At 33.8% G+C, this 26,290-nt stretch overlaps 2 protein-coding genes across 3 annotated transcripts; both read right to left on the bottom strand.

Moving 5' to 3' along the window:
- Nucleotides 1-367: 367 nt before the first annotated feature.
- On the bottom strand, nucleotides 368-9,275 carry LOC148305128 (peptidoglycan-recognition protein LB-like). 2 transcript variants are annotated; one of them, XM_088267154.1, is made up of 4 exons: nucleotides 9,144-9,275; nucleotides 4,401-4,617; nucleotides 3,837-3,955; nucleotides 368-2,695 (listed from the first exon to the last, which is right to left on the bottom strand). In XM_088267154.1, the coding sequence occupies exons 2-4, from the start codon at nucleotides 4,541-4,543 to the stop codon at nucleotides 2,499-2,501; spliced, it is 459 nt and encodes a 152-aa protein (XP_088123280.1). In that variant the 5' UTR covers nucleotides 4,544-4,617; nucleotides 9,144-9,275; the 3' UTR covers nucleotides 368-2,498. The 2 variants fall into 2 exon arrangements, with proteins under 2 accessions (XP_088123280.1, XP_088123279.1); XM_088267153.1 differs by lacking the exon at nucleotides 9,144-9,275 and having other exon boundaries at nucleotides 4,401-5,176.
- Nucleotides 9,276-11,454: 2,179 nt separating this feature from the next.
- On the bottom strand, nucleotides 11,455-16,896 carry LOC148305127 (peptidoglycan-recognition protein SB1-like). Its single transcript, XM_088267176.1, has 4 exons — nucleotides 16,732-16,896; nucleotides 15,414-15,636; nucleotides 13,349-13,467; nucleotides 11,455-12,179 (listed from the first exon to the last, which is right to left on the bottom strand). The coding sequence occupies exons 1-4, from the start codon at nucleotides 16,808-16,810 to the stop codon at nucleotides 11,914-11,916; spliced, it is 687 nt and encodes a 228-aa protein (XP_088123302.1). The 5' UTR covers nucleotides 16,811-16,896; the 3' UTR covers nucleotides 11,455-11,913.
- Between the last annotated feature and the right edge of the window lie 9,394 nt (nucleotides 16,897-26,290).

Raw genomic sequence — 26,290 nt, 5'->3', positions numbered from 1 at the left:
GGTCGGGTATAGGTAATAACAACTCGTAATTAGGATGCAATCGGTTTATTCAACAGGTCGCCATGACAGTACAATGACAAGTGTGTGTAGCATCCCCTGCATTCGTCTCATAAGGGATATAACGTAAACATTCCCCGCGTACACTCCGCCCTGCCCCTAGCGGGCGCTTGGGGTCATAGTTCATGTTGCTACAAATATTACGCCGTAACATTAATATCCAATGAGATATTGTTCAACAAAGCGGTAGCTCTTCCTACAGGCATAACATCGGCAGGTTGGTCCTGTGTATAGGAATGTGAAACAATCTATGTCGACGCTGTCTTAGGTTACTATCGGGAACATACAGACCAATGCTCCGGATAATTTCAGGATTATCGATCATACCGCGCAACAATCGATAAAAATGCGTAGTCAAATACACATTGCTTCTAGTCTCTAAACTATTGTAGCCAAGCATACCCTGGAGAAACTCGGTCGGGTAGAGGCAAGGATAATAGCCAAGGGTAATTCCTTGATGGGCGACACGTTGAAGTCTGTCCTCTGACATTCTGTTTACATGTTCATTCCAGTATCGCCTTCATTGTCGACCCCACCTCACGATATCTTCCGTTTTACATATGCTCCGGATATCAGCTTTTCTTACCAGGGCTCGCAACGTGTTTCAGGTAATAGATCGGAGAGTTTTCGTCTCAGAGATTCGAAGCCATTTTGTTCTAGAAGTAATTGCTCTTGCCTCAATTCCATTAGTGGTATTATTTTATTTATTGTTTCGGCATTAACTTTGTGGTAAGACATGTTACAATGATTAAAGAAAACACTTGTTTTTTACCACTTGAGTTTTATTATAGACTACATGTTTCAGAAGTTAAACTTCCATCATTCAGGTCTGTATAATAACTAAAATATAAAATTGTTCTATAAATAAGGAGAGGGGAAAGTAAAGGGAAAGGGTTAGTCAAGGGGCGGAGTTTGAAAACAAAGGAAAAATGGAAAGCAACGGTGAAGAATTTTGAAACAATATATTATTTAATAAATTATTATTAGAATTTAGGTTTTTTTGGATTTCAAAATTTTCAAGATAATTCATAATTTGGCCTTTATATGGAACAAGGTGTAATAATTTTAATTTATGAGAATGAAATGAGTGATTAGTATCTATTATGTGATTTGCAAATTCCGAAAAATAATTACTAACATAATTAATATTGTTTTTTAAATTAATGCGTAAATATGTTGTGGAGGAATACCTAAAATCTTAGCTTTGTATTTATTATATTAATATTAATAGAGATATTTATAGTTTTTAGAAGCAATGTGAACAAGGTACACAACACCGGGTTAATAGCTAACGAAGGGAGGGTTAATAGCTAATTTGAAATTAATAATGACATAAAAATAATGAAAAGTATGAACATAATTTAACAACTTATTTATTTTTGACAAAAATGTTAATAATATTAGTATATTATTCTAGTATATTATTAGCTCACCGAGATTTTTATGTCTACCGGTTTCGAGACGTACCCGTCTCTTCGTCAGGACAATCTCTACCACACAGCATGCAAACAATACTACCCTTCAATTATTAATTTAACAATTTTAATTTTATAACATTTTTTTTTTTATAACAATTTTTATTTTATAACAATTTTTATTTATAACATTTTATAATAACAATAATTTGACAATTTTAATTTTAAAAATAAAATACAAATTAGTAGACTCAAAAAATCCATTTGATTTAACAATTAACGCATACATTTATATGGAGGTGTACAAATTAAACGCCAAATCAAAAAATAAAATATTTAAAAAAAATTATTAAAAAGTGTCGGGTCGTGGTCCCGTGGTTAGTGTGGCGGACCCTTGAGTCAGAGTTTCTCGGTTCGAACCCACTTATCACCCACATCACAATTTGATACCTATTTCCAATAATGAGCCGCTTAGGCTCACAGAAATCGTGTAAAATTGAAGTATTATTTGTTAACATCTCATCAAAGATGAAGAAGAATATGGAAGTCTGGGTATTTACGGGGCTGACGACCGTCATAGGCTGGTTTAAGTGATCACTTTACACACGTGTAACATTCACCAATTCTACCCATTTTTGACAACCACACTACTCAAATTCTTGGAAGTTCTATATATATGAACCAATTTAGAAACCTTGTTCTTGAATCACTAGAACTTCACTAGACACATTCATTGGTGAGGTGTAAGGTCGTCAGCTCCGTAAATGCCCAGACTTCCATATTCTTCTTCATCTTTGATGAGATGTTAAAAAATAATATGAAAATAACTCCTGTAATTGGAGATAATCTAGGTTTTGTGAACAAGTATGTATTTGGACACACTCAAAATGTTGTAAAATTAAATTAAAAAAATATTTTTGTAAATAATAAAAGACACAAACTTAAAAAAAAAACATTAAAAAAAACATCCTTTGTATTTTGTTCACTTTGACTATATTTGCTGTTATGCGTATCGTTTTGCACTGGCTACTCAACATCTCTTCCCGTCGAGGACCAGTTAGGCCAAGTTTTTATCTCCTCGTACAATCTGTTCCCCGGGCATTCCGTGGAGACGGCTTGCCTATGCCCAATCAGCTTATAGGCGGATGACACATAGCCAAGTTGTACTCCATAGGCGATCAGGTCCTTAACAACTTGCAGTTGACCAGCGGGAGGAAGGCTGGCTGCGGAAAAGAGAAAAAAGAAAAAAAATGTGTATACCTCAGAGGATATTCAAAGATATGTGTCGCCTTATTTCAAAATCCGCCAGATCCAATTTTATAAGATTTTAAAATAAATACTCAATCGGAATGCCAATTGTGGGTTTTATTGTTTAAAATATTTATATACTTGAAAATCCTGCTAAAAAATAATTAAAAATAGCGTGTATTTTAAATTCCGCTGTATTCATTAAACTTGCCCTCTGACCCATATCGGCCAATCAGAGAGTGGGGATTGGTCAAAAATTAAGATGACGTCATTATCGGTTTGTGTCTCGTGTTTTTTTTCAAATACTGAAAAAAAATCCAAAAAAATGGGAAAATTCTCTATTTCACAATATTTTATCTAATGATAGACAAATCTTTGAAACATAAATGTCACCCGGAGAATTTTACATTTTTTGTAAAATCGACTTACATGTATCTGGCGGATTTTGAAAGTAGGCGACACATATCGCTCACTCCTTTCAAGAACGTCATAATTCAAAAAAACTTGGTTTTTGAGGTTTAAAATAAAATACAATGTATTAAAAATAAATACCAAGCCACTTATTGAACTTTTAACCGTGCAACAGATCTTTTTAGGTAAAACCTGAAGGTTTTTTCTCCATTTGAAAAATATTTCGTAAATTAAAAAAAATAATTAAACAATACCTTTTCTTCAAAATGCAAAAACAACACTATTTGCCCTGTAGCGGGTAAATATAAATATAAATTAAAATATGCCGCTTTGCTGGGATAAAGTACATTTTCTGATTATTCCGAAAACATACACTACTGAAAATTGACGATTTTTGGTATGACGTTGTTGAAAGGAGTGAGCGAAATGTGAAATAATGTCCTTAGAATGCCACCTGAGAGCATCAACCCCTCATGTCTCTTCTTCCGACCCCGAGGATTCCGGCGCCTCGGAAGGCCGCTGACGACCATTCACCGACTATACTCAGCGGAACTTCGAGACGCCGGACTGGCCTGGGAGGAAGCCAAGTAGATGGCGCGTGACAGAGTGACTTGGAGACGTCTCGTGTTGGCCATATGCTCCACCTAGGGAGCGAACATGGAAAGAAGAAGAAGAAGAAGTAAAGAAATGGTTACATATACGTACAAGTCCAGTCTCCGATAATACTGATTCCTATACTGATGCTGTTGTATCCTGGGGCATGAGCTCCTACCTTGTTCCAGCTCCTTCCTTCGTAAGCACGGTTGTCTCCACCGACCAGAAAACTGCAAGAGATAAACGTCTTCAACTCCAATGCGACTCATATCGCTCACTCCTTTCAAGAACGTCATAAATAAAAAAAAACTTGATTTTTCAGTAGAACGCTTTTAAAGTTTAAAAATTACTATTTATTAAAAATGAATACAAAGCCACTTATTGAACTTTTTACGCCTCTTCATATGCCTCTTCATCTTTGATGAGATGTCAAAAAATAATACGAAAATAACTCCTGTAATTGGAGATAATCCAGATTTTGCGAACAAGTATTTGGACACACTCAAAATGTTGTAAGTAGAATAGATTGTTTACCTGATGAAAGAACATAGGAGTAGCTTCCTCTCACCAAACTGACAATCGAAAACAACGAAAGCAACATCTTCGGAGGTCAGAGATGTAGTAAGTATTTGGACACACTCAAAATGTTGTAGATAAGGAGAGTGCTAGAATTACCTGTAGCCGATGTCGGCCCAGCCGTTGTCGTCCATGTGCATGTCTTGCACGAACTTGACGGCGTTGACGCATGCTGCTTCCGTGGTGCAAGCTTCTGGAATGTACGTATGGTGGATGACCACGTGGCTCACGGGGGTGGCCATGGCGGCAGTGCTGCTGGGAGGGCGAGCCCCCCATTCGGGGCGAGACACGATGTTTGGGGCTCGGAATTCCTTCTCTAAAATGTTTAATATAATAAAACTCTCTAACAGTGCATTGAAAGCTGTCCCACCGCATTCCCAGATCTGATACAGAATCATTTAGGCTTCTTGACAGACCTTCTCTTGCAAAGCAATTTTTCGTTTGTTTTATGAAATAAGTTATTATTTTTTGACACCTCATCAAAGATGAAGAAGAATATAAAAGTCTGGGCATTAACGGGACTGGCGACCGTCATAGGCTGGTTTAAGTGATCACTTTACACACGTGTAACATTCACCAATTCTACCCATTATTGACAACCACACTAATCAAATTCTTGGAAGTTCTATGTATATAAACCAGTTTAGAAACCTTGTTCTTGAATCACCAGAACTTCACTAGAGACATCTATTGGTGAGATTAAAAAAGCTTTTAACTAAGCAGAAACTCTTATATGAGTATGTGAGGTCCGAATCCTGGATTATAATCACACACATGTGAAACGCCTGAAAATATCATTTTTATTATTTAAGCTTATAATTTGACCAGATAATTTATTTACAACAATTTGAGTGTGTCCAAATACTTGTTCACAAAATCTGAATTATCTCCAATTACAGGAGTTTTTTCATATTATTTTTTGACATCTCATCAAAGATGAAGAAGAATATGGAAGTCTGGGCATTTACGGGGCTGACGACCGTCATAGGCTGGTTTGGTAATTTTTTCTATGACGGTCGTCCGCCCCGTAAATGCCCAGACTTCCATATTCTTCTTCATCTTTGATGAGATGTCAAAAAATAATATGAAAATAACTCCTGCAATTGAAGATCCAGATTTTGTGAACAAGTATTTGGACACACTCAAAATGTTGTAAGTAGAATGGATGGTTTACCTGATGAAAGAACATAGGAGTAGCTTCCGTTTACCAAACCGACAATCAAAAACAACGAAAGCAACATCTTCAGAGGTCAGAAATGTATTCCGGAGTAGTATACAGTGGCAATACTACTTGCACATACTATACTGGCAGTACTGACTATTACGGTAGTAAATTTTGATTAAACATTTTACAGGTATTATAAAAGTTAATCCTTGTAAAAGATACAACATAAAAACTGATATGGTTTTAGCAAGTATTTAAGCAAAGAGTCCAATACAGTGAATGTATGATAATTTTAATGAATTTTTAGACTTTGTCGATACTTGGAATATGACTTTTCCTAAGTACAAGGAAATGATAATCGTAAATTTTGTGAATAGAAAATTATAATTCGCAAATGTTTTGTATGTATAGACTAATGATTTAAAAAAAATTAATATCGAGAATTAATTAAGGAGTGGTAGGTCACCTCATGACTCAAATTAAAAAATTAAAATATGACCTCTTAAAATATGAGTAAAAGTGCCTTAGTTTCCGTGATATTTCCACATTTATGATTTTCCCGAAAATATACCCCTAAGATCAGTTTTTGAGTGCCACCTCTTAAAATTGTCATATTTTAGGATTCTAATTTATGTTTTACAATAACACATGCAAATAATTTAATTTAACATAAACAATTTTTACTTTACTTAACCAAAGCAATTAATAAGGCGTAGATGTTCGGGAAATTCATGAAAGTGGAAATTTCTGTGGCACTTTTACTAAGGTCATGTTTTAATTTTTTGACACAACTCTAAAATATAGAATTCGCATACGGTATTTGAAAACGATGCGGAATGGGTTGAAATACACATCGCTCATTCCTTTCAACAACGTTATAAATCAAAAGTCGTCAATTTTCAGTCGTGCATGTTTTCAAAATGCCCAGAAAATGTACTTATATCCCAGCAAAAGCGGCATATTTTTAATTTAATATTTACCCGCTACCGGGCACAAAGTGTTGTTTTTGCATTTTGTTATTATACAGACCTGAATGATGGAAGTTTAACTTCTGAAACATGTAGTCTATAATAAAACTCAAGTGGTAAAAAAAGAAGTGTTTGCTTTAATCATTGAAGAAAAGGTATTGTTTTTTTTTTAAATACTAAATATTTTTAAAATGGAGAAAAAACAATAAAAATCAATCCTAAAAAGATCTGTTGTACAGTAAAAAGTTCAAAAAGTGGCTTGATATTTATTTTTTAAACATAAAGTGAAGTTCTAGTGAAGTTCTAGTGATTCATGAACAAGGTTTCTAAATTGGTTCATATATATAGAACTTCCAAGAATTTGAGTAGTGTGGTTGTCAATAATGGGTAGAATTGGTGAATGTTACACGTGTGTAAAGTGATCACTTAAACCAGCCTATGACGGTCGTAAGCCCCGTAAATGCCCAGACTTCCACATTCTTCTTCATCTTTGATGAGATATCAAAAAATAATATTTTAAACATAAGTTTTTTGATACTCGTATATGACATGTTGAAAGGAGTGAGTGATGTGTCACAATAGATTTTAAGAAATAGTTGTATGTACCAAGTAAAATTAAAATTGATATATTTTTTTTCATAGCAACAGGAATTTTTGTCCTTCGTGGAGTTATATCTGTACCGACTTAAATGGTTTAAATTAAAACAAATGATTATCATATATCTTATCGTAGATTACATTGACAAAGTCCGTGATATTAAATTTATAACGTCGTCATCCTACTGAGTGATAAACACCACGTCATATAAATTTTATCATAATTAAGTATTTATTTTAATAGACGAATGTGCGACATATCGATGTAAGAAGATGTTCGAATGGTGATATAATGAAAGAATGCAAGGCTGAGATAAGCATTATCGATCATAATTAGAAAGGTGTGTTGAGATGGTTTGGGCGTGTGAATCGAATGAGCGAAAAGAGAACAGTAAAACAATTTTATGAGGCGAATGCGCTTGGTTATAGAAGCCGATGAAGACTGAGGACAACTTGGCGTGATTGATTAATTTTGTAGTATTTTAAAAACTTGATAGTGGTCAGGAGTACGTACCAGGAGATGTATGAATGTGGTTGAGTGGCGTTCTGTTCTCTCTGCCTACCCCTGCGGAGAAGTGGCGTGGTGGTTAATTATTTGTGTGTGTATATATATATATATATATATATATATATATATATATATATATATATATATATATATATATATATATATATTTATATATATATATATATATATATATATATATATATATATATATATATATATATATATGTATAAATATATATATATATATATATATATATATATATATATATATATATATATATATATACATATATATATATATATATATATATATATATATATACAGCGTCCGCCTACGTGGTGTAATGGTTAGCGTGTTTAGCTACCGCGCTAGATGTCCCGGGTTAGATTCCCAGAGGGGGGTTTGAAAATAATAAATTTAGTGATTTTATTCTCTAATATTTACTTGATATCACCCTGGACTGGTCCCTGGCCTTCATATAAGTAACGATTGAGATAATGCCGCGTCAATACGACGCAGTGCCCATGCACCATTGGATGCGGATAAGGGTTGGAAGAATGATTGTATAATTTTTCTCGTATTACACTCGTACATGGGATCTGTTGCTCCTGAAACTAGTCGTTACTATAACTCAACAATTGACTCAACTCACATTGATTTCTATCGAGTCAACTTTGTTATATAATTTTTTTCACACGGCCCTTCATTTGTCGATTACCGATTGTCATCTGTTTTAGACAATGTTTTGTAATTATAAATAATGTTTTATTAAGAATTCAATTATTATTTCTAAGTGTATTAAACTATCGATCAGTTATGATTTCATCTTAACTGTGTGATTTTTTTTTTCTGTAACATAATTAAATATAAAAAAATATATGTATCTATTAATATTTCAACATTTTCGCTCGTGTTGTGTGTTATCAGTTCTGATTAGCTATGTATTATTACTTACTTATTTTATTTGAAGGTAATTAAAAAATACGTCATTGAATATTATTGTAGAAGTATTTTTATATATCGTGGTCGTACAGGAGAAAGTGACCAACTAACAAAACGCAAAATGTTCAGGAGGGCCATTCAATTCACTTTTGCTTGGCAACAAAATGAACATCAATGCAGTTAGTCATTTTTACCAAGTCAATATATTATACTTCCAAGTTTAAAAAAGGTAGGAAGCCTTGTAAATAAATATCCAGACCTCCATATTCCTCTTTCTCTATGTTAAGACATCCATTTCGTACTCATACAGGAGAAAGTGACCAACTAACATAACGCAAAATGTTCAGGAGGACCATTTAATTCACTTTTGCTTGGCAACAAAATAAACATCAATGCAGTTAGTCATTTTTACCAAGTCAATATATTATACTTCCATGTTTAAAATCCTTTGGGATGTTTTTCAGGGCAATATTAAGCTAGTAAGATATCAAATAGTCAATGATCACGGTTTTGTAAAAAATGCACTTGGTCACTTTCTCCTGTACGACTACGATATGTTTATTTTTTTATCAGTATTACCCATCGACCGCAAACGAAGGGGATAAAATCGTATTTTTTTAGATAATTAAAAACTTAAGCTTATGTATGTTATATTTATTACCTGATTATATTACATATTGTGGTTTGACTTTGTGGGGAATGAAGAGATGAGGCGTAGGACGCAGCAAATCTTGGTCACAACTGTCGTCAAGAAAAGGCGATTCAGTTGGCTCGGCCATGTACTCCACATGCCTCCTGAGAGCCGCCATCAAGCTTGCCTCTTTTACAAGGCATCAGTTCGCCCAGGACGACCACTGCTGACAATTTGTCGGCAGTTCTCGTCAGAACTTCGGGACGCGGTCTGACTTGGGAGGATGCAAAGGAGCTGGCAGCCGACAGAAAAGCCTGGAGGCAGTTTGTGGACTCCATATGCTCCACATAGGGATCGGATTTGGTTTTTAATAATAATATTATATTCTATATATTCATGATCGACCTTTGAATGGAACATATAACCTTTTATTACCTTGTTTGTTTCCAATCGTTCTGAAAATCTGTATTGTTGTGTTCTCCTTATCATAGATGTCGCTGTGTTGAAATATATATATATATATATATATATATATATATATATATATATATATATATATATATATATATATATATATATATATATATATATATATATAAATATATATATGTAAAAAAAATTCACAACTTTTTGAGTGTGTCCAAATACTTGTTCAGGACAATTACAGGAGTTATTTTCATATTATTTTTTGACATCTCATCAAAGATGAAAGAGAATATGGAAGTCTGGGCATTTACGGGGCTGACGACCGTCATAGGCTGGTTTAATTGATCACTTTACGCACGTGTAACATTCACCAATTCTACCCATTATTGACAACCACACTACTCAATTCTTGGAAGCTCTATATATATGATCCTATTTAGAAATCTTGTTCTTGAATCACTAGAACTTCACTAGAGACATCAGATATTGCTGAGATGTAAGTTCCAAGAACAAGGTTTCTAAATTGGTATATATATAGAACTTCCAAGATTTGAGTAGTGTGGTTGTCAATAATGAATAGAATTGGTGAATGTTACACGTGTGTAAAGTGATCACTGAAACCATATGTATATATATATATATATATATATATATATATATATATATATATATATATATATATATATATATATATATATATATATATATATATATATATATATATATATATATATATATATATATATATATATATATATATATATATATATATATATATTTATGTATTTATGTATTTCTCTCAATTTTAAAAAATATTGGTATTTACCCAGTAAATTAAAAATTATTAACATTTAAGTATAATTTCAGTCCGGGCTGGAATTCTATACGGATAAAAAATACTAAAAAATATATATTATATATTTTGCTTCTGTGTCTAGTTACCTATGTAAATTCCACCCTTAAGATTTGTATACTTTTATACTATTTTTAAAATATGTATATGCGAGAGGGTTGATTAAGAAAACAGTGTAAATTCTTTATATGATAAATATTTATTTTACATAAAGTTCGTAAATATTATTGTTATAATTCTATACACAAGATCTTTACATGTATTTTTCATCTTAAATAATTAAAATGTTATTGTTTATTTTCGTAATGATGTTTGTACAGGGTGGAACAAAATGAATCACCCATTACATTTAACATTCATTTAACATTAGAATAACCATCACATTTAACATTAGAATAAAGGAACATTATTGGCAGTGCACAACGGAGTCCTGGTTCCAACTCTAATGTATGGAAGTGAAACACGGAGTTGGCGAAAGAAGGATGAAAGTAGACTGAATGCAGTCGAAATGCGATCTCTCAGAAGAATGTGTAACAAAACGATGTATGATAGATGTGCGAATAGTGAAATAAGGAAGGAATGCAAAGCTGAGAAAAGCATTATCGATAAAATTAAGAAAGGTGTGTTGAGATGGTTTGGACATGTAGAACGAATGAGTGAGGAAAGAACGGTAAAACAAATTTATGAGGCGAATGTTAGTGGGAAAAGAAGCAGAGGAAGACCGAGAAAAACATGGCACGATCAGGTATGCCAAATACTTGAAAGTGGTCAGGTTAGGAGTCGTAACAATCGGCGGGTATGTATGAGGAGATGCATGAACGTGGAAGAGGCGAAGAATGTTTGCAAGGACAGAGTGGTGTGGCGCTCTATTCTCTCTGCCTACCCCTGCGGGGAAGCGGCGTGATGGTTAGTTAGTTTTTTATAAAGGAACATATGAGATGTCTTAATGATAACAATATCTAATAATCATTCGTTCAATTTTGAAGATGGGATAGAAATTTTACATTGTAATAACAGAACTAGTCAAATTAATAATTTAGAGGTTTTAGAAATAAAAAAAGCGGTTAAACAAAAATTAAATATAATTAACAACCAAATAAATGTTAGTCAAAGTCCCATTTTTAATGTTTTTCCCATAAAATCAAACCCAACCTAAACAGAGTTATCCCCGTCCTTGCTCTTACCCCTCCTTAAAACACCATTACCCCCACCCCTACCCTTTTGAAACCCAACAACTTGTACACTGTTTCTTTTTTATATACTTATATGTTAAGTCATAAATTCAACCCTGAAGAGGGCAACAGGTTGTTGCCGAAACTAGTTGGTTCATAAAAATGTGAGTGGATCAGAACACAAAGTATTTTTATTTCTCGAAATAATATATCAATATGATCCACAAAGTTAATGCTTTCAATATTCAAAACAGCCAAAATAATAATTTCACTTGTCTCTGGAAGACGAACTGTCAATGCAGTCATGCGAAAAAAGTCATACAGTGAAGTGTTATTTTTTTTTAAGATTCTAAGAATTCCGCTGGTCGATTTTTACATCCGGGCATTCCACTTTTGGGTAGGCTATCGTATTCGCGACATGCTCCACTGGGAGAGGACACGCGGAGTAGTGTGGCCACGTGTTGATCTCGTCATACAGCGCTTGGCCGGGACATTCCGTAGACCGTGTCTGACGGTGTCCTATCAAATTGTAGTCCTTGGCTATATGACCCGCGTGGACCCCCAGGGCGATCAGATCCTTAACGGTTTGAAGTTGTTCCTTCGGCGGAAGGGTTACTGAAATGTAAGAATAACAGAATTAGATGTATAATACTGTACATACTGGCATAATTAGATGTATAATACCGTACATAAGTTAATCATAAAGTTGGCAAAAGAATGAGGAAAGTAGACTGAATGCAGTCGAAATGCGATCTCTCAGAAGAATGTGCGACAAAACGATGTTTGATAGATGTTCGAATAGTGAAGTAACGAAGGAATTCAAAGCTGAGATAAGCATTATCGATGAAATTAAGAAAGGTTTGTTGAGATGGTTTGGACATATGGAACGAACGAGTGGGGCAAGAACGGTTAAATGAATTTATGAGGTGAATGTAGTGGAATAGAAAAAGGAGCAGAGGTAGACATAGAAAATCTTGGCACGATCAGGTATGCCAAATACTTGAAAGCGGTCAGATTAGGACTCTAAATAATCGGCGGATATGTATGCGGTGCATGAACGTGGATGAGGCGAAGAATGTTTACAAAGACAATGGTGTGGCGTTCTATTCTTTCTGCCTACCCTTGCGGAGAAGCGGCGTGATGGTTAGTTAGTTTAGATGTATAATAGTAAATATTTAGTATTTTTAACAGTCTGAATGCGTTCGAGATGTGGATCTCAGGATCTGTCTGTGCCTCAGCCTCTCGCTCTTGGGATGTTGACTGTCGGCTATCTCTCTACCCTTTTGGAGGTCTGCCTAGGGATCCACGTCCTTCAGGGTTGTCTTGAAGGGCGATACGTGGAAGTCTGTCTTCTAACATCCTGTTTACATGCTTCATTTATTGGAACTGCAGACAGTTGGTAGAATTCCATATTGAATTGTTGGGTAATATATCCAAAATAAAACAAGGTTTTTGTTGGATTGAATTCTACATTTATTTATGTATATCTTAATACGTGACGCGTTGCGTCATATACATAAATAAATGTAGAATTCAATCCAACAAAAACCTTGTGTTATTTTGGATATATTACCCAACAATTCTACATGCTTCATTCCAGTATCGCCTTCGTTGTCGTCCCCACCTCACGACATCTTCCGTCTTACACATGGTCCGGATATCAGTGTTTCTTACTCGGTTTCAGAATACGAGTAAAGAAAAAAATAAAGTAAAATTTAAGAAAAACAAATTATACAAAAATAAAGACACTGTCGAAAAGTAAAATGAGTTTGGCAAACGCTCACCTCTCCAATCTCCTATGACGCAGATTCCGATACTAATATTGTTCCAGCCCTTGGAATGAGCTCCAACCCTGTCCCACCCTCTCCCTTCGTAGGCTTTCCCGTCACCTCCCACCATGAAACTGAAAAATTAAACAAACCTCCTACATATATTTTTAATTTAATTTAATTTATTTAAAAAAGTTACATTTTTAAGCACAACATAATACAATTTCTAAACATTTATACATATCGCTCACTCCTTTCAAGAACGTCATAAATCAAAAAACATGATTTTTCAGGAGAACGTTTTTAATGTTTAAATATATAACACAATGTATTAAAAATAAATATCAAGCCACTTATTAAACTTTTTACTGTGCAACAGATCTTTTTAGGTAAAACCTAAATGTTTTTTCTCCATTTGAAAAATATTTCGTATATTTAAAAAAATAATTAAGCGATACATTTTCTTCAAAATGCTAAAATAACATTTTCTACCCTGTAGCGGGTAAATATTAAGTTTTAAATATGCCGCTTTTGCTGGGATATAGTACATTTTCTGGCATTCCGAAAACATGCACAACTGAAAATTGACGATTTTTGATTTATGACGTTCTTGAAAGGAGTGAGGCAAACTTATAGTTTTAGATTCGCTGTGCCTCTCCAAAAAAGAGACTGAGCTCTTGTGCTTGGAGAGGGACTTACACTCAAGGTTCAATGTTGTATATAATTAATGGTATAATAGTCTTTTTTATATTTTTTTCAAGATTCATATGTAATGGGCATTAATTTTTTTCTTAAGAATTTTTATATCTTCTATTTTTTTTAAATTTCTTTAGGGAGTTTATCGAAATATTTTATTCCCAAATAATTGAAGTTTTGTTGAAATTGTTTAGTATTACATTTTGGAGTTGAAAAATCATTTAAGAATCTCGAAGATAAACTTTTTTTAAATTCAATTATTTGTCACCCTTTGGAAATTGAAAAATTGCGGTTTAAAAAAAAAATGGTTTCTACGTTTGGGACTTGAAATTTTGTAAATAATAATTTTGTTGGATATATATGTATTTTTTTCAAAATAACTTTAATTATTGTTTTCTGTACTATTTTCACAGAGTTCAGTATGTTGTTGTAAGTGCCTCCCCATCCAACAATGTATATCCATAATCCATATCTATGTACCGCAAAACGCTCGTAAAATCACCATTGTATAACTTACACATTGACATTTACCACAACAAAACGAATCATACACAAACTCCGGGTAACACAAAGAGCTGCATCGGTCCAACGCGGTGCCCTATGCTCCACTGGGTATGGATAGGAATGAAAATGTTATTTTTCTGTGAATACACATAATTTTTTTTTGTATATTGTGTATATAAAAAAATAACTTTTAAATTTAAAAAATGTGTAGCGATTTTGTCACCAAGTAATTGTCTGCTTCCATAGTGTAGTGATTACCGCGTTTGACTACCATTATGGAGGTCCCGGGTTCGATTCCCAGGGTCAAATAAATATGAATAATTTTTTCACTCTAATATTTATTCAATATTATCCCGGACTGGTACCTGAAGCGGAGGACTGATCACCTTTCCTTCATGTGTTAACGATCAAGATGACACTGCGTTTATATGATGCAGTGCCCTATGCACCATCTGGTACCTGAAGCGGAGGGCTGATCACCTTTCCTTCATGTGCTAACGATTAAAATGACACTGCGATTATATGATGCAGTGCCCTATGCACCATCTGGTACCTGAAGCGGATGGCTGATCACCTTTCCTTCATGTGCTAACGATTAAGATGGCACTGCGTTTAGATGATGAAGTGCCCTATGCACCATCTGGTACCTGAAGCGGAGGGCTGATCACCTCTTTATGTGCTAACGATTAAGATGACACTGCGATTATTTGATGCAGTGCCCTATGCACCATCTGGTACCTGAAGCGGAGGGCTGATCACCTTTCCTTCATGTGTTAACGATCAAAGATGACACTGCGTTTATATGATGCAGTGCCCTATGCACCATCGGGTGCGGATAAGGGTTTTTTTTTAAGAGGACTTACTGTATATTGAACCCCACCTGTATCCAGCGTCGTTCCAGCCATTCTTGTCCATGTGCATATTCTGTATAGCGCGGACGGCCTGCGCGCACTGCTCGGAGCTGCTGCAGGCGGGCGGGATGTACGAGTGGTGGATGACGACGTACTCCACGGGGGTAGTCATATGCTCTATCAGGACGGGGTCCCGCGCACCCCACCCGCTCCTGCCCACGATGTTGGGCGACGGTGGACACACTTCATTACCTGGAAGCGATCATGATAAGAAATATGATTCTGCATCATTGTCAAACACCGAGATGACAATTTGACGGAATGCATCGAAACGCGTGTCAGAATAGATTCAAAGAAATAGTGTTATTTACTAAGTAAAATTTAAATTTAAAATATATAGATTTTGCCACAAAGTGACTGCCCAATCAATTAATGATAAAAATAACTGCAGTTTACAATAACTACATTCTGCGTACAGTTTACAATAATCACAATAACTCAATAAAACATTGTGGTATTTGAAAATGATGTGGAATGCATCGAAACACGCATGACAGTAGATTTTAAGAAATATTGGTATTTACTAAGTAAAATTTTAATTAAAAATGGATAGATTTTCACCACAAAGTGATTGCCGAATCAATTAGTGAAACTCAAATCCTCTTACAGTTAAAATTAATCACAATAACCATAATCCCCTTACATTTTCCAATAATTACAATAACTACAATCCCCTTACAGTTTACGATAACGACAATCCCTTTACAGTTTACAATAATTACAATAACCATAATCCCCCTACAGATTACAATAACTACAATCCCCTTACAGTTTACAATAACTACAATCCGCTGACAGTTTACAATAACTACAATCCCCTTACAGTTTATAATAATTCATATTATTTCATCATATTTTCTGGCGTTTCTCGTGTGAGTAGTGACCTCACATACTAATAAAAAAGTTTCTGCTCAATAAAAAGCTTCTTTTTATATCACCAATAGATGTCTCTAGTGAATTTCTAGTGATTCATGAACGATGTTTAGAAATTGGATCATATAAACATAGAACCAAGAATTTGAGCAGTGTGGTCGTCAATAATGGGTAGAATTGGTGAATGTTACACGTGTGTAAAGTGATCACTCCAACCTATGCCTATGACGGTCGTCAGCTCCGTAAATGCCCAGACTCCCATGTTCTTCTTCATCTTTGATGAGATGTCAAAAAATAATAGGTTTATATTTCTTTACTGTCTAAGTTTTCAATGTCAAATATTTATATTAACAGCTGGTCAAAAATATTATGACAGATCTACATTCATCTCTTTCAAAAACCATATATACATACCTTCCGGTAATATTCGCGCGAAGGTTCCTACAATTAGGGCTAAGACGCACGACACAATATAAACAGCATGATGCGTCATAGCTAGGCGCAAAAAACACGATTACTTTATGATTCCCCGATATTACAGCTAATATGACATTACCGGTCAATCCCGCGACACTCACTGACCTGTGTATCTCACTATTGCGTATATATATGTTGAATCCGATATTTTTTCTCAACTTTTAAACCAAAGCATCGTTTATCTCGCAAAGATGTTTTAACACTTTGCACTCCTGTTGGATTTACGTACGACCAGTAGTCTACTCTGGGGCTGAAAAAAGTAAACATAATTTCCTTAAAAGATAAAAAAAATATTATTATTTCACTCATTCTTTTGTGACAACCTATTTCTAGTGTGGGGTAACCATTGTAGCGTGATAAAAAACAGTAAAACACAGTTTTTATTTTAAGTTTTACTTAGTAAATACCACTTTTTCTGAAAACTACTGTGACACGTGTTTCGATGTATCAAAACACGTGTCACAATAGATTTTAAGAAATATACCGTTAGACGTATTTATCTTATCGAAAAACCTATCAGTGGAAGCTAAACTGGCAGTGCACAACGGAGTCCTGGTTCCAACTCTAATGTATGGAAGTGAAGCATGGAGTTGGCAAAAGAAGGATGAAAGTAGACTGAATGCGGTCGGAATGCGATCTCTCAGAAGAATGTGCGACAAAACGATGTATGATAGATGTGCGAATAGTGAAATAAGGAAGAAATGCAAAGCTGAGATAAGCATTATCGATAAAATTAAGAAAGGTGTGTTGAGATGGTTTAGACATGTGGAAAGTATGAGTGAGGAAAGAACGGTTAAACAAATTTATGAGGCGAATGTAGTTGGAAAAAGAAGCAGAGGAGGACCGAGGAAAACTTGGCACAATCAGGTATGTCAAATACTTGAAAGCGGCCGAGTCAGGAGTTGTAATAATCGTCGGGTATGTATGAGGAGATGCATGAATGTAGAAGAGGCGAGGAATGTTTGCAAACGCAGAGTGGTGTGGCGTTCGATTCTCTCTGCCTACCCCTGCGATGAAGCGGCGTGATGGTTAGTTAGTTAGTTAGACGTATTTACCAAGTGACATTTAAAAGAAAAACATTTACTAAGTTTAGTCGGTAAATTTATATTTTGTTCGCCTCCGTAGTGTATTGGTCAACATGCTCGGCCACTGGACTGAAGGTCCCGGGTTCGATTCCCAGATTCGGGGATCAAGTAAATATTAGTGATTTTACACTCTAATTTATATTCAATATTACCTCGGGACTGATACCTGAAGGGCAGGGCTGATCGCCTTTCCTTCATGTGCTAACGATCAAGGTAACGCTGCTTTTATATGATGCAGTGCCCTATGCATCATCGGGTGTGGATAAGGGTTTGAAGAAGAAGAAGTTTATCTTCACTTCTTTTTCTAACGACTTGGTCATGTCGAAACAGGTTGTAGATACATCTCTCCAGGATGTTTGATATCGTACAAATGTATGTTTTAACAGATCGTTTAATTTTGGAAAGTGTTAATTGATGGATTCCAATAAGTTGTATGTATAGGGTGTTTTTTTAGAGGTATACAAATTCGAAATTCCCGCAATAAATTGATGGTGGCGCCCGCCGTGTGACATGTTGCGCCATCTTGTTGAAATTACAGTTCTTTTACATCAATTCCATTCAACCGAGGTAAGAAGAAGTCAGTATTCATGGTTCTGTAGCGCTCTCTATTGACCTTAATATTATGGCCGGCTTCGTCTTCAAAAAAATATGGGCCAATGATTCCGCATGCCCATAAGGCACTGCTCCACTTTCCTGCCTTCAAACTCAGCCGATTGACGTCGTTTTTCACTTATATATTTTTTAAATTTTCTCTCATTATCATTTTCATATCATAATCCATACCTGTATAAGCGCCCTTGAGGTAATTTTTTTACGAAAATGGCGCTATATAAATCATCCAATATTATTATTATTATTATTAACAGTGACTTTTAATGGATGTAAGGACGTCTCGACAAGGGGTTCCGTGTTTTCTCCACTCCAAATTTGACAATTCTGCTTATTGACGTAGCCATTTAACCAAAAATGTACCTCATCGGTGAACAAAATTTTGAGTTGAAAAAGGGGATCAAGCTGATTATTGTTTTCGGCCCATTCACCGAACCTACGACGCGCATAGTGGTCATTCAGTCTATTATTAGATTGTAGATTGTTTATAGAAGAGACAGATTTAAGCTCCTTTTTCTTGTAGTACATGCTTGCCAACTTTTTACTTTTTGATTTTTCATCTTTTTTATGTTTTTAAGTTTTTAAAATAATTTAAAAAAATTGTTTTCTGATAGTCAAGTATTTTTTGTATTTTATATTAACACTATTATTCTAGTTCTACTTATAATACCTATACCCTTATACCCTTTACTATGACCTAAATTATATTGTGTACCCACACACAGGCCATGCCTTTGTGGGATATTTTTTTGTATTTAAATTTATATTTTATTAAATTTTTTTTCTATTTGAATTTATGTCATGTAATGCAAAAGAGTTTAAAATAAAGAAAAAATAAATAAATAAAAATTATGGTAAAATGGCAACACGTACTGACTACAAATCAACTGTCAACTGTCAAATTTACAGTCTGTAGAAACAATGTGGCCAGTTTAAAAAACATCCTATATAAGAACGTTAAAAGTGTGTTTTGTTCGGGCATTCCTACGTGGATTTATTATTGCTGTAAATTCATTTATGTTTATTTTATAATTTTGTGGCAATTTTTATAAATTTGAACGGCAAATGTTCAAACAGTGAAACATCGCATTATGTATAATGTTTTAAAGAAGGTGTTTAAGGCCCAGTATTCGATAAGTCGGTACTTAATTTTCTACGAAATTGATTTTTTTCTTCTTATAAGTTCATTTTTGTATTGAATAAAAGTTTTTCTTGACATTATTATTCAGTTTTGAAAAGAAAAGAGTTATTGAAAGGTATAGGGGTTAAAAAAATATTTTAAAAAACTTATACGCACTCAATGGTGCCCTATGCACCCTTGAGTGCGTACAAGGGTGAGTACAGGCGCCGTGGTGTAGTGGGGTAGACGCTCGACTGCGAAACTGGCGTCACGGGTTAGATTCCCGCCAATTGAAAAATGAATTTAATAAATATTTATTTTCGATTGGTCTGAGTGTTTGAGATGTATTTTTCACATTTACCTTCCCTATCCTTACTATCCTACCTGCAGACAAGCTTCTAAAATAGACGCTTTGCTGGTTATACCTTTAAAAAAAGGGATAAATGTTACAGTGTATGTGATGGTTGCATTCAGTTGTGCATGTTTTCGGAATGCTTAGAAAATGTACTATATCCCAGCAAAAGAGGCATATTTTAAACTTAATATTTACCCGCTACAGGGCAGAAAATGTTGTTTTTGCATTTTGAAGAAAAGGTATTGTTTAATTATTTTTTTTAAATATACTAAATATTTTTCAAATTGCGAAAAAACCTTCAGATTTTACCTAAAAAGATCTTTTGCAAAGTTCAATAAGTGGCTTGATATTTATTATTAATACATTGTGTTATCTTTTTAAATTTTAAAAACTCCTGAAAAATCAAGTATTTTTTATTTATGACGTTCTTGAAAAGAGTGAGCGACATGATAAAAACAGTGAAGGATATATATAACATAAACCAAGCTAGAACATAAAATGCCGAACCCACTTCTAGTGGAACGGAAGGTCTGCTGATGACAGTCAACAGTCCGCCTTCTCCTGAGGAGTGTAACGTGGTTTCCTCCCAGCAATGAGCAAGTGCTGAGAAGTTCCTGATTGGCCCACACTAGATTATCCCTCCTGTTCCCAACACAGATTCAAATAAAAACACATTGAACTTATTTGTTTATTTGAAATATGCTTCTAACCTTATGTTTTTCTCATTTTTTTCTTTTATATATGCTTCTTATGCCCATTTATTATACCTGTTTATTGTTTTTTATATTTTGCCATGTATTAGTATTAGTTTTGGTTATTTAAAAAAAATCTCTTTTGTTACTTTATTATTTGTGTTCCAGTCTTGTTTACCTTAATGCCATGTCCCAAAATGAGAAATAGAAATTACTCATCGGGAATATTATATGTGTACATGACTAATTTATGTAATATGTTTTGAAATTTAAAAAAAGCTAGTATAAACAAAAATCCACTTACTACAACTACTACTACCATCACGCCGTTTCTCCGCAGTGGTAGGCAGAGAGGATGGAAAAATCCACTTAATGATCTATAAACTCTGTACATAATAATAAATAATAATAAAACCCTTATCCGCACCCCAATGGTGCATAGGGCACTGCGTCATATAAACGCAGTGTAATCTTGATCGTTTACGCATGAAGTAAAGGTGATCAGCTCACCGCTTCAGGTACCAGCCCAGGGTAACATTGAATAAATATAACAGTGAAAAAATCACTTTTATTTATTTTACCCCCCTTGGGAATCGAACCCGGGACCTACAGAACGGTAGCAGAGCGTGCTGACCATTACACTACGGAGGCGGACGAGATACATAATAAGGAAGGTAAATAATAAACGCTATTCCCATCTAAAAAAATTGATGGTTGCAAAGACAGAATGGTATGGCGTTCTATCTGTATACTCCTGCAGGGAAGCGGCATACTGGTTAATTAGTTAGTTAAAATTCTTGTCCCGTATAATAATATTATCGCATGGTCGCCCGACAGTCTTTAGCGGTACGTACGTAATTGATAAGTTTTGAGGGAACTCCCTTGTATAATCTTTTTATTTGTATAGACTTTCTCTTCTCGGAATGCTTTGTTTGGTTGCTTGGGATGACGTCTTATTTTGAGTTCAATTGATCAACTTATGGCCAGTATCAAACGTGACCAAGACATTGTTTTTTACGAACAAATTATTAGGAAAAAATAAACGTACATCGTACATAACAAAGTTAGAAATGTATATGGGACATATCTATAGATACCCATAAGGTGTTTGTTCACTACATGGAATTACATGGAATTTTAACATCCGGCACGTCAGTTAGCGTTTTAAAACGACGATTGGCTTGTGCTTTTGTCCATCTTTCTTCGGATCGGTGCGTGAACACGTTGCGCGTAAATTCGATCACGCTAAACTGTCGTAGTCGCTCTCATTTTTCAAAACCGGACTGCCGGACGGTAAAATCCCGTGTAGTGGACAAACGCCCATAAGCATGGCATTTTTCCATGGAACGCGGTGGAACGGCGTTCGGGCACCTTTTTTCTCGGATAATATATTAATACTTATATTTTTTTTTATTATTTTCAAAATCAATTCGACAAACAATGTTTCATCAATTCGATTTCATCAATTCAATTGTTGTTTGTTTAATCAATTCGACAAACATATATATATATATATATATATATATATATATATATATATATATATATATATATATATATATATATATATATATATATATATATATATATATATATATATATATATATATATATATATATATATATATATATATATATATATATATATATATATATATATATATATATATGGATATTTAATATATATATATATATATATGGATATTTAATGCTGGTTTTAATATATATATATATATATGGATATTTAATGCTGGTTTTATTAATATTTTTATTTTATTTTTATTGCATTTTGTGTATGTTTATATTCATCATACCCACGGTTTATCAATGACCTTGATATCACCGTTTTTGCGTTCATTTCGCTGATAATTATTTTCACGACTACATTTAAACTGGTAGTACTTTACCAAATATACGGGGGCTCCCATTTCGATTTACCATACTTATGACGTAACGCATACGTCACTTGTTTTAAAAATTAAATTTCAGAACGCGGACAACCACGTAAGAGGTCGGTCGTGTCTTCGCGCGCGATTTAAAAAAAACATAAATCGGAATCAATTTTCCTTTTTTTGTTGAAAATACATAAGAATTTTTTTTAATAATTTTTTGATATTTACCTTTCAAAAACTTTTTTTTAAAAACTAAATTTTTATTTCGAAGAATAACAATTTTTTTAAATTCAAAAACGATATTTTAAGAGAAAAAAAATTACGTCAAATGTTACCTGGCTTTAGAGAAAATTAAGCTTAGCGACTTATCGAATACTGGGTCTTAAACCTAGGTAACATTCGACCACTTTGTTCTTCTACTTAAAATACCGTTTTTGTATTAAAAAGAAGTTTTTCTTTAAATTAATATATGATTATGAAAAGAAAAAAGTTATCGAAAGTAAAAAAAATATTTTACCATATATATTCTAAAAATAAAAAAATATCCCATATACATTATTTAAAAATATCGGGCGTGAAGAGACGTGTCACCTCTCCGGTTGTCGGCCGGTGATAGAATTCTTCAAATTTTTCAAAACATCTATACCACTTTTTTCACAGTATTTAAAAAGTGTCACCTAGCAGTTTATAATAAGTCAACTGCGCAATAACAAAGCGTCTAGGAGTGTATTATCGACGACTAGGTGTAAAAAATGTGTGTAAATGTCTGGCGCATGGATATGACTTTAACCGCATTTCCGCAAGGGAACATCTAACTCTTGTGACGTCACATCTTAAATCTGTTATCTGCATAACCTTTACGATACCACCGTGACACTGTTGACACCTCGTGAACAAGCACAATAGAGTTGTTATGAGTGATTGTGTCATTTTTACGAACAGTAATTGCTCTAAAATGATAATACCTACAGCAATGAATAATATTTATATAATCCAGGGGTCGTCAACTGGTTTCTTGCTTTAAAATCCCACGAAATCGAATATTGAGACGTCTTCTTCTTTGTATTGAGTTGTACTCTTAGATTCTCCTCACAAAGTATTGAATTGTGCTTTAAGATACTCCTTAAAAGGTATTCAGTTATATTCTAAAATACTCTTCACAAGGTAATTAGTTGTACTCTAATCTACTCTTTACAAGGTATGGAGTTGTACTCTAAGATAGGTACTCCTTACAAGGTTTTGAGTTGCACTCTAAAATACTCCTTACAAGGCATTGAGTTGTACTCTACGATACTTCTTACAAAGTATAGAGTTTTACTCTAAGATACTCCTTACAAAGTATTGAGTTGTACTCTAAGACATTCCTTGCAAGGCATTGAGTTATACTCTAAAATACTCTTTACAAGGTATTGAGTTGTACCCTAAGATACTCTTACAATGTATTGAGTTGTACTCTAAGATACTACTTACAAAGTATTGAGTTGCACTCTAAAATACTCCTTACAAGGCATTGAGTTATACTCTAGAATACTCTTTACAAGGTATTGAGTTGTACTCTATGATACCCTTACAAGGTATTGAGTTATTTCGGCAGTGAATTGAGCGATTTACAATTATAACTAGCATTTCGTTATAATGTTTGACCACCAGTGCTTAAAATATCAACAATATATTATGTATTATCCTTTGAAAAAAATCCTCGCTACGATAATACAGCACAAATTACCATAGTTATACTGATTTGACGTCACCCCGAACTCTCAGAAGTGCCAGTGTCAAGGGTGACCACGTTTTCTAGCGAGACGGAACATCCACGTGATCTGCGGGTCTGACATTGGCGAACTATTAACCCTCTCGCGCAGATTTTGAAAATAAGCTTAAAAATTTCTATTGTGGAATTTATGTGGGTTAATAAAACACAAATGCATTTTTAAAGGTATTATTTTGGGAATTTTAGAAGGGCCTCATATGAGGATTAATTGTAGTTCATAATATGGAATTGCAACAATTTTATGAAAATGTTGATGAGTGATAAGAAATTACATGTGTAGGTAAAAAAAAATGTTTTCCAACATTTTGAGACAACATTTCCTTCTACTTATTTTACGCGCACTCAATTTATTGTGAATAAAACTACCTGGTCAAATTATAAGCTAAAAAATTTTTTCAGGCGTTTTCTAGGATGTAAAAATGATTTGGGATTCTGATATTGCATATATCCAAATAAAAAGGTCTCAGTTAAATAAAAACTTTCCTCAATCCAACATAGATGGCTGTTGAGAACTCATATGAGTCCATATGGACTGTGTGACCAATATATCTAGGAGATCCAAAAACATGAGTTGTGGGTGGAATTGGTGAATGTTGCACGTGTGTAAAGTGATCACTTAACCAACCTATGACACGTCATAAGCCCTGTAAATACCCAGACTTTCGTATTCTTCTTCATCTATGTTGAGATGTAAAAAAATTCAATATTACCTTTTGAATTTGTCCTAGTTATGAACGTATAGCGTATGGACGTCAAAATATGTGGAATAAATCAATTCCTACCTATAAAGCAATAATAATTATAATATTTCAGGCTAATGCATATTTTTTTTGTTTTTTATATGTTCATCCTTGTTTAGATAAGTACTTTTCAAACCAATAATATACTCAAAAAGAGAAAACATATTATTTTATCATATGATTTTATACAACATGTGTGGAGGTCTTAACCAAAAAGCTACATTTCCAATATTGCACAAAAAATCTTTTTAATCTAAATCTGTTGTTTACTGTATTCGAAGGAAATATTAATTAAAGTTGCGACAAAACGTGACCAATCCTGTGTTAAACCAATATGAAATCATTAAATCGCACCAAAACGTAACAATTTTACAAGCATTCTAGCTTGTAAAATTGTTACGTTTTGGGTCCTGATTACTTAAAATCATTTATAATGAAAATGTAACGTGTGTGATTCTCATGTGTGTGATTATAATCCAGGATTCGGACCTCACATACTAATATAAGAGTTTCTGCTTAATAAAAGCTTCTTTACATCTCACCAATAGATGTCTCTAGTGAAGTTCTAGTGATCCAAGAACAAGGTTTCTATATTGGTTCATATATATGGAACTTCCAAGAATTTGAATAGTGTGGTTGTCAATAATGGGTAGAATTGGTGGATGTTACACGTGTGTAAAGTGATCACTTAAACCAGCCTATGACGGTCGTCAGTCCAGACTTCCATATTCTTCTTCATCTTTGATGAGATGTCAAAAAATAAGATTGTATACATTCAGAATTTTTTTTTAACACGAGTGTAGTTTTATTAAAAAAAACTTGGATGTATTGTTTATTCTGTAATGCTGTAAATCTATTGTGGACCTGGGGGAATTTTTTAATTTTTTTTTATGGACCGGAAAGGGTTAAAATCATTTAAAATGGAAATGTAACGTTTTGGTTAGGACTCCACATGTAATATATTGTGTACAAATTGGTTACGGCCATTAATAGAGGGATTTTTTATTATTATTTATTTATTATTATTTTACAACTATGCCTAAAGGGTTAATTACTTCATGTTTAAATGGTTGTGTTGCATAATCAATATTTACTCTGCCTACTATGCGAGGATTCCCCTGAAAGATCAATTAATTCAATATTATTATTCATATAAGTATGTATGTTTATTTGCAAACCACTTATAAGCATACTCGCATATCAGATGTTCAAATATTAATTTAAAAAAACGA

This window comes from Brachycentrus maculatus, unplaced genomic scaffold (assembly GCF_059751285.1).
Source record: "Brachycentrus maculatus isolate JH-2025_06_01 unplaced genomic scaffold, ASM5975128v1 h1tg000285l, whole genome shotgun sequence".
In the NCBI taxonomy this organism is placed as follows: domain Eukaryota; kingdom Metazoa; phylum Arthropoda; class Insecta; order Trichoptera; family Brachycentridae; genus Brachycentrus; species Brachycentrus maculatus.
Note: the sequence above shows the minus strand (reverse complement) of the source record. Positions and strands in the feature narration are given on the sequence as shown.

Bases quoted from the DNA above. Each gene is read 5' to 3' on its own strand.
- LOC148305128 (XM_088267153.1), bottom strand. From the start codon at position 4,699: ATGATTCTGTATCAGATCTGGGAATGCGGTGGGACAGCTTTCAATGCA. The intron at 3,956-4,400 runs GTAATTCTAGCA...TATCTCTTGCAG, and splicing joins TGGGCCGACATCGGCTACAG to TTTTCTGGTCGGTGGAGACA. The intron at 2,696-3,836 runs GTACGTATATGT...TCTTTTCCGCAG, and splicing joins TATTATCGGAGACTGGACTT to CCAGCCTTCCTCCCGCTGGT.
- LOC148305127 (XM_088267176.1), bottom strand. From the start codon at position 16,810: ATGACGCATCATGCTGTTTATATTGTGTCGTGCGTCTTAGCCCTAATT. The intron at 15,637-16,731 runs GTATGTATATAT...GATCGCTTCCAG, and splicing joins CGCGCGAATATTACCGGAAG to GTAATGAAGTGTGTCCACCG. The intron at 12,180-13,348 runs GTGAGCGTTTGC...CTTACATTTCAG, and splicing joins CGTCATAGGAGATTGGAGAG to TAACCCTTCCGCCGAAGGAA.